Source organism: Sycon ciliatum, chromosome 7 (genome assembly GCF_964019385.1).
Source record: "Sycon ciliatum chromosome 7, ocSycCili1.1, whole genome shotgun sequence".
Classification (NCBI taxonomy): domain Eukaryota; kingdom Metazoa; phylum Porifera; class Calcarea; order Leucosolenida; family Sycettidae; genus Sycon; species Sycon ciliatum.
In genome coordinates this window covers 4,399,628-4,408,967 of record NC_088649.1, presented here as the reverse complement: position 1 = coordinate 4,408,967, position 9,340 = coordinate 4,399,628, and the positions used below count along the sequence as shown (strand labels likewise).

General features: G+C 49.1%; 1 protein-coding gene across 2 annotated transcripts in view; it reads right to left on the bottom strand.

Annotated features, from left to right (window-relative positions):
• LOC135820788 (uncharacterized) overlaps positions 1 to 8,375 on the bottom strand; it is a 24,341-nt gene extending 15,966 nt beyond the window's left edge. Inside the window, exons 1-2 of one of the 2 annotated variants that reach the window (XM_065333831.1) lie at positions 7,754 to 8,375; positions 560 to 794 (exon numbers count right to left, since the gene is read on the bottom strand). In XM_065333831.1, the coding sequence (XP_065189903.1) occupies positions 560 to 794; positions 7,754 to 8,006 (488 nt within the window). In that variant the 5' untranslated portion in view covers positions 8,007 to 8,375. Of the gene's footprint in view, positions 1 to 559; positions 795 to 2,246; positions 2,789 to 7,753 lie in introns of those variants that run through there. The other variant, XM_065333832.1, reaches the window with a different exon arrangement.
• Between the last annotated feature and the right edge of the window lie 965 nt (positions 8,376 to 9,340).

The window sequence follows — 9,340 nt, the reverse complement described above, 5'->3', positions numbered from 1 at the left end:
CAGTACCGTACCAACACTCATGGCATGCAGGGAGTGGACCGGGAGAGGATAGATTCCTATTTCGCATTGCCCAATCACCCTCTATAAACCAGCACCCTCTATGAACCAGCACGATTTTCAGTAGCCAAAATGTCCTCTTCATGCACTTTGCAGCAGTAAATCAGATTTGCTAATCCAGCACCCTCCCTAATCCAGCACAACTTCCGGGGCACGAATGGTGCCGGAGTATTTTTTATTGAAAACCACAAACCTTTAGACATGTGAATGTGCATATGATATACAGTGTACATACGTGTGTATAGAGAAGGCAATATACAGTCAACTTCGTTTATAACGACACTCGGCGGGGCATCAAAAAGGTGTCCTTATTCGCAAAGTGTCGTTATACCCGAAGTCTCATTATGTATTGCAGTGGGATGGGACTGTGCTCTGGGCATGGAAATTCTGTCGTTATTCGCGAATTGTCGTTATATCCGCAGTCGTTATTAGCGATGTTGACTGTAAACTGACCACTGTATAAAGGGAACAGTGACTTTCTCACAGACCTGTCTCCACTGACCTTAGTTGAACACACTCTCCCTGGTCCGCTGGCGATCTCCACAGGAACTGCAGTTCGCCGATGGAGCCGGGCTTGCGCTTGAACTGCTGCCCGCTGGTCACCACATTGTTGCACGTGGCCATCAGGCGTGCCTGCAATGGCAGATAGCGGCCGGGAAACTCCGTGTGTATGCTCTTGCGCTCGCTGACCGCACACACGTGAAAGTCCTGGAACTCGACGCTCGTCTGCAGTCGAACTGTCAAACACAAAGGGTGGGAGAAACATACAGCAAAATAGACAGGTTAAGATGCACGTTATCTCTGACGTGACGCGAACATTCAGCTCACGTTATTTTGGCTCGCGCGTCGAAAACCAACGGGAGTGACCTGCAGCTCACGTCGAAATTTGGAGTTTTACGCCAAATTTGACATGAAATTGCGCATCACATCGGAAATAATGTGCATCTTAACCTCTCTAATACAACGTACAGCAAAACTCAGAATATGGATACAGGACATGTATTGTCTGTATCATTTCTAAGTCACCTGATCATTGTCATAATGAAGTTGAAGACACCACTGCAGCTGTACTTATGGTTGATTAGCCCCCGTCCCTCACACAAACAAGTCAACAAAGCGGCATCTTTGGATTGAGGGGTGCTGGTTTCGAAGCAACTGGTTTGAAGCTCAAAGTAGAGCTGCTGTTAGCTCAAAGTAGAGCTGCGGTTAGCTCAAGGTAGAGCTGCGGTTAGCTCAAGGTAGAGCTGCTGTTAGCTCAAAGTAGAGCTGCTGTTAGCTCAAAGTAGAGCTGCGGTTAGCTCAAAGTAGAGCTGCGGTTAGCTCAAAGTAGAGCTGCGGTTAGCTCAAAGTAGAGCTGCTGTTAGCTCAAAGTAGAGCTGCTGTTAGCTCAAAGTAGAGCTGCTGTAAGCTCAACGTAGAGCTGCAATGCTAAATGGATGTAATATAGCTCAAGTCAGAGCTGCAGCAAATAGCTAGATAACACCAGTTGTGAGAGTGGACCCGATCAGTGGGTACGATAATCATAATGATTGTGTGAATAAGTTGAATAGGGAGGGATGGTGGGAAAGCAACACTGCGGAAGCGCGATCTGCTGTCTGGAAGAACACAACAGGGCAAGCGAGATTTGTTTTCTTTTCAGCAAAACGGGCTGAGTGCCATTTGTGATTACGCAGCAAAGCAAAGCGCATGACGTCAGTCTTGAAGGCAGCAAAGAGTAATGCAGTGCAGTGTGCGCGCTAGTTCGGATTGTTGCTAACGAGTACTAGCACAGCTAGTACCCCATTATTATAGTGGTAAAGACACACCTGGCAATATGGCGATAAACACACATATTAATCAACCTGATCATTGTCGACCTGTTATAAAACTCTGAGTTATGACGTCAATCTATCTATCTATCTCTCTCTCTCTCTCTCTCTCTCTCTCTCTCTCTCTCTCTCTCTCTCTCTCTCTCTCTCCATCTCCCGTAGTCATGATTATTCCGAACAGAAAACCATCTCTCTATCTCTGAATCGAGAGAATATCTGCTGTGCAATGATACCCTCAGTTCCGTGACTCTGGACACCTGTCACCAAGGCAACTAGGAAGAAAAGGACCAAGGAACTTCAATTATTTACGCTATAATCATGTCCACTAACACCACTCGTACTATACACACAGCTCATGCGATAGCATAGCACGTCACTGACCGACTAATCCTTGGCTCTCCATCCGAGTCCATCCTTGCAACTACTGAGAACGACTCATAGCCGACCACTAGCGCACTTTCCTCCCATCTCTACTTCCGTATTGGCCACGGGTCATCGTGGATACAGTCACACCTCGCTTATCCGGTCCTCTATTATCCGGATCCCTCGCCATCCGGAAGAAAATCGTTGGTTACCGATTTACAGCGTATGGTATGCATACATACAGAATGTGTGTTCGATTATCCGGTTCCCTCGCCTATCCGCATATTTTTGTGGAAAACGGATGTGTGCGGTTAAATTAAGCCAGGTCTGACTGTATAAAGAAATATTTAAAATAATTGTTGCGCCCTGTACCGCGGAATTTCTCCGCTGCCTCCCGTGTGTTTCTGCGACACGACCGACAATGCGTCTTCCGTCACCCAGACAGCCAGACTGCCTGTGGCTATGACTGCGGGTCAGTCATTCCCAGCACTCAGCAGCAGCAATCCCGTGTTGTAGTTAATTGTGCAGCTACTAGGTGCACTGTACACTGGCCGTGCCACGCACTCAACAATTATTTAGTTACATGCAGACTGCCAGCGGATCAGTCATTCCCAGCAGTGCACTCAGCAGCAGCAATCCGCTACAGGGTCAGTGTACTGTACAAAGCTATCACGGACTGACTGGAAATCCCTTCACCAGCATGCTGTCTCCATAGTCCACACTCTTTGAGGCAGTCGACGGTAAAATTTGGCCAGTTTTCGAGTCCGCAGTCGATCCTTCGCCTTGGGCAACACGCCAAAGCACTCCGCGGTGTGTTTCTGAGCATTTCTGCAGGGGTTGCTTGCTTCGCCACGAGTCGCCAGTACTTGTACTTGGCCTTGGGACACGGCATCACCGCACATGTCACTGATAGCGCAGTTCCGTTCCTCTAACATGCCACAAAATAATAATGTAGAAAGGCCATTGTTTCGCCTGCGTGAAGTCTGTAGTCGCTTCAAGAACAGCAGTGGTGTGACTGTGTGAGGCAGAAACTCGCTGGACTACTGGATTACACGTTGCAGGGTGTTTTGCGGGCAAACCAGAGAGGACGACTCCCTGGGATAAATCAAATATCCGCAGCGAGACGGCGATGGCAAATATACTGGTAGTTAGTGCAAAGAGCTTGCAGGATGCAAGTGACGGAACAGAAGAAGACCACGGCTGCCGAGCGCTGCTACCGGTAGATCTACTCAGACTATTGCTAATACTGGCTTGGACTGGACCGCAAGGTCGCTGGACCGGCAGAGGTCAAAGTGAGTTCACGTTACGTCGTTGAGCAGTGAAAAATCTAACGATGCTGCACTCAAACTCAGCCATAACGCTACATCGGCTGGGGGGTTTTGTTCGTAAACCCGTCAACACTCGGCAACAGACTGCCTGGGCCCATGGGGTAGCAGTCCAACGGCAAGAAAGATAATGAGGTCCGAGCCTACACAGGAATGCTGGGAATACGCGGTTTCGGAACAGGACAGAGATGAGAGCAGAGTTTGAAAGCATTAGCCCGCCATGGATCTAACGTTAGAATGCACATACACTTGAGCTAAAAGGTCAGAGTTGGATCAACCACGCACCACGAAGATTCACCGTCGCTCCGTGACAACCGTGATAGCAATAACAATCATAATCATTACTGATTAGAACTGATGTCGATGCCACTACACTACGTCTACCTGTACATAGACTCTACCAACTAATCAAGTCACGACTCACAAGTGCCTGACAACTGTTCGTTCGTTCGCAGTGCAAGTGACCAGGTGTCATCATGATCACAGCCACAGGTTTAGCGCTGGCACTAGCGGGAGCTGTGCCGTCCCAAATTTGATAATAATCTGGAGCCTCAACAAATTGAAAATAATATTAATCGGCGAGGAGACAAAACCGTACAAGGAGAGTGTAAACGCGCTCATCAGCAGTCACAACGCAGCAGTCGAGCTAGGATTCAAACGTTGTTTCCTTCTCCTGAACAAATTCCTTCCCTTTCATTTCTAAATCACGCACGTGAGTAGCGATGAATCCGAGACCCTTGGTCCTGGTCGGAGGAGTCACTTCTGCCCCGCCTCCACTTCCATCCAATATGCGACCGCCCAACACCTTCGTCGCTACGTCCGATGTACCGATCTACCATGGGCGAGTGTCTGAGTACAGCCGAATGTGGCTGACCTTCGTCAGACCAACTAGCTTTTTTCCGGCCGGCGCCCTGTGCATAATAACAACAGGTTTCAGCTTCACACTCAGGTGGCGACCGTGATGGTGAATTCATGCATTCTATTGGCATTTCGAGCAGATAGTTGACGAGATAATTATACAATGTACATGTATGTACCGGTAAGGGCACTCATACGCGATTCAATGTGCTGGTTGCGTGGAGTTACTATTGGCATCATCGCCGGTAACGCGCTCAACGAAGCGAAACTAATGAATGTATCTTTGGTGTTCTTCCTTCTTTCCAAGTCGTATTGATTGTAATGAACGTAGATGTACACATGACAATAAAATTTATGAATAGATGCACGAGGCGCTAAATGTACAATCATGTAGATGTTGTTGTTGACTTTTATTTTTGCTTCACCACTTGTACAGGCATGATTGCCTTCTCACCGTGCCATAGGTCCGATGTACAGATGAATGGCCCATCTCGTGTTGGTACCAACACAATGTACAATGTACTCCAGCGCTGGCAACTGAAATCCGACCCCTGAGCGGTGCGCTCACATCGCAAAGACCCAACACGGGATTGTAAAACTACGAAAATATACATGTAGAGGCCGCTAGAATGTGAAGGCATCGCTCAGGGGTCGGATTTCAGTTGCTATCACTGTAGTACTTGTATATTGGCTATAGCTAGCAGCAAGATAAAAGACTTTCTCTTGCAAGGCCTGTCGTCTAATTCTAGTCATGAGTGAGCCCTGAATGGCGGTACGCTCCGTCCTGCTGTTCAGTGGATGGCATGTCGTGGTGGCCTGCAACGCTCGCGGCTATCATTACAGCTGCGCTGGTCCTCAGTCAGGCACGGTGACCTTCGTGGTGTGTGTCCAAGTGAGACTCTTTGGTCCATGCTACTGTCCATTCCGCCGTGAGGATGCGTCCCACGTGCCCACGCAGAAGGAGCAAGCTTAAATGGCGCCTGGTCAGTGCGAGTCTGTCAAATCAGCGCTCAGTGTCAGTTGTCACCAGTCCGCTGCTGCAGCTTGAGTGGTGTGAGAAATACCCATTCGCCTGTCACCATGCACTGCTGAATGTGGTCCGTGAGCTGATTTAGCCTGCTGAATACACTAACACACTGCTGGTGCCAGGCAGTGGTGGTGGTCTCACGTCCTTGCAAGTTGCAATGGCTTGAGCCCGTGCGTAGTGAGCCAGAGAAAAGCAATAAAGAATGCCATTATCTACTTGCTCAATCCCAGCTCGTACCAGCCATCGAGTACGCGTGCAGTCCTGGCGCATGGCGCGCAGCTTACATGACAACGGGTCAATCTGGCTGTCAATCACCTGTCAAGAGGCCAGTGTCGCGCGGACTGCACTCCAGCAAATATCATTGCACTCCCGAATCATCAAGCAGTACAGCGCTCTCTGCCGCCTCCTTTCGAGGACAATTCCTCGTCAGCGAACGTTCAACCTCTCATCAAACGGGGTCATCCTCTGCTATAGCAGTCGTAACCATTGGACATTGAAACTGGACATGATGCTGATAATGTTTCTCGGAAGCCATAATTATAATGCGATCTCTGTTCAACATAATCATTCTCCCTGACTCGTCAAGAATGCGGCTGCGTGATGTGATCATCAACGTGTTAAATCTCATGGGACATGGGATGCGTGCTTGCCTCATCAATGACGCGGATGATAAACACCGCCCAGTGTGACTTGCGTGTGGTCATGAGATGGAAGATAAGATATAGAGTTGTGTATGCGCGCGTCGACAGGGCGTGAATCCGCTCTCGGGTAAGTTCATAATAATTAATCAGTACTAATAACATACTTGTTTTGCGGTGACTATGGCTGCATTGGCGTTTTGCGCAACAATATCCTCCTTCCGAGTTCTCGCTAAAAGCCAACTTCATTCAGCACAATCACTTTTCAATCTTGGGTGAAGAAGATCCACATGTATAGATAAACGTTTGAGACGCGGTACAGAATTGCCCGTCAACTGTCCAACTCCACAGCATGGCCGAGACATACCGTTCACGCCAATATTTACATGTACATGCAGTTGGGAACAACAACAACAACCTGTCTTGGTGACTGAATGAATGGATAAAATTAATGACGATGTGAGAGTTCGTGTGCGTGTGTGTGTGTGTGTGTGTGTGTGTGTGTGTGTGTGTGTGTGTGTGTGTGTGTGTGTGTGTGTGTGTGTGAGAGAGAGAGAGTCGGTGAATGAGTGAGCGTGTTGTTGACTGAAGTGAGTGAGACCAAGATGCATGTCCATTGTACATGTCGACACAAAGAAAACGAAACTGGACGATAATCACGAGGTAATGGGCAGGCATGCGAGCAAAGATACAGGTGGGCGATGGGGTTCTACAGTCCGTGACGGGAATGTACACCTACACATCTCGCATGTACATGCGTGTACATGCGAGATGTGAGAATGGGTGTCAAGAGAGTAGATGGCAGGCAAGATAACAGACTTGCAAGTGAAACTAGAAGAATATCTACATTTACACCAGTGGCATATCAACTACTGAACTCTCGCAATTGCTATGCCTGCTCCTTGTCTTTCGTTCCTTTTTTATAATACCCTTGCTGTACTCTTTCACGGACACACGACATTTCGTTTATGAGTAGGAGACACCCTCGACAGGCCTAGAGCCTCTGGGCAATCCTTAGAATACAATAAGTTACAAATACAGTTAAACCCTACTTGGCAAGTACAAGTAGGTGTAGGTGTAGGTGTAGGTGTAGGTGTAGGTGTAGGTGTAGGTGTAGGTGTAGGTGTAGGTGTAGGTGTAGGTGTAGGTGTAGGTGTAGGTGTAGGTGTAGGTGTAGGTGTAGGTGTAGGTGTAGGTGTAGGTGTAGGTGTAGGTGTAGGTGTAGGTGTAGGTGTAGTTGACTGAACCAAGGAACATCCCCCCCCCCCCCCTTCCCCCTATCGCATGCCGATATCCTCGTGGTCATACTTCAGACAGTCCCTTACTCTCCCTTCGGCTAGCGCATGACTCTTGATGTATTGAGGATGTTGAGCGGCTATCGGTAAACCACCTCTGACCTCGGTGCTATAATAGTGCATCCCCGATTGCACCTAACCACATTCTTGCAAGAAGAGCACAAGGCTTATCGCCGAAGTCGCTACCACAAAAGGTATATTCCATATTTGCTTCTTTTTCTTTTCTTTTTGACTTCTTACTCTTTTCTGCTAGCCGCGGTTGGCTATAAAAACCCTGCAATCGCCACACAACGTGGTCATTGGCTACCCCAGCCATGTATTGCTTGGAATAAAACTAGAAACCACAAATCAAGAACACATTCGAGTTGTTGGCAAAACCTACCTCGATACATTTCGTTACTGCTAACTGTGGATAGAGTGACTGGCGAGCTTTGGCTCCGCGTGAGCAGCAGTTCCACGGGGCCACTGGCTGCCTTGTTGCTGAGTCGGGTGCACGGACACAGCTCACACTGCGCTAACTGAGCTCGGCAGTACGGAGCGTGCGATGTCAAGACGAGAACAACCACCGCGGCCAGGAGGATGCCCGACGTTGGCGATGGTGATGGCGAGGAAGGTCGGCTTGCTAGAACAGCCATATTTGTATTGGACCCCGTGAGGCCAGGAGCAGACAGCACAGCGAAGAAAGTCCACTCCGCGTCCCCGCTGGTACGATAACGTTGTCTCCACCCACCTCAAGATATCACACAGCTATAATAATAATACTACTACTATTACCGCAGTGTTAGTGGCTATTAGATAATTATAATGTTCAGAGCGAAACACGCGATGCTAGTCTAACCCTCACGGCTACCAGTGTACAGGAGATAAAGACAGTGTCTATCTTCAAGAGGAATTCTTTCAAAATGCCAAGGTACTCTTCTGCGGATGAAGCGTACCGCACCAACAGCACCTCCGTTACTGAGCGCACTGCCGAGAGGAGGTGGGTTGTTTGTTGCTGGCGATAGTGTGCGTGATATGTGAGCACAGAGGGCTGGGCCTACAACTAGCCCGTCCCCTGCCTTGTATGGTGTGTGTACACACAGGTGGTCTTGCCATACATGAGCATGCCATGCTTGCAGGGACATCTACTGTGGCACGTCTCCCACCTGTGTACCTCTCGATGTGCCAAGGGCAGGAATGAATGGGGAGGGCGAGAGGGAGCCGAGTGTGGAGTTGTGACCGACTTGCGCTCTCTTCCGCGGGTGGCTGGCTGTGACGAATGGGTGGTCTGTTTACCGCCAACACGATACGGACGTTCCACTGAGCATACAGTCATGTAGGCAGAACGACGGCTGGCATTATGTAGACAGCAATGCAACGACATACACGGCTTCTGTAGGAGAGTGCTCAACAGTTCAAACGCTCGCACATAGACAATGCCATTGTAATACTAATAGTGCATAATCGACCGTGCCAACTGGCAACAGTTTGAACTCTGGACCATTTTCTCCAGTCCATGTATGCAGGGTGTATTATGAGTTCCATGTTGTGTTGTGTTGACATGCGTCTTAGCGATGGTACTTGTGTGTCCACACTTGCATCGTGTACCCGCTAGTGGTGCACTTGAGCAACACGATCGCACGCTAAATTGCCGTCACTGACCTGCAGACGGAACTGATCATCGCTACATCATCGCTTTCCCACGGCCCATTGAACTTGACGGTGTGCCGAGGGTATTTAGGCCGCTCTCTAATACTATATTGCACATTGCACCTCTGCCACTACCGCACTAGGTCACGATGCTGGTGCTGATGGAGCTCGGCTTGGGGCAGTGTGGTGAAGCTCCCGACCACTGAAACACGTACAAGCACACGCGCACGCACACACGCACGCACACACACACATGCTGGACTCTGGCAGACTGGAACCTGCAAGCGTACCAAATGACACAATAGACGGGCTATAGACTCGGAGGCGGATCGGAGTGGGT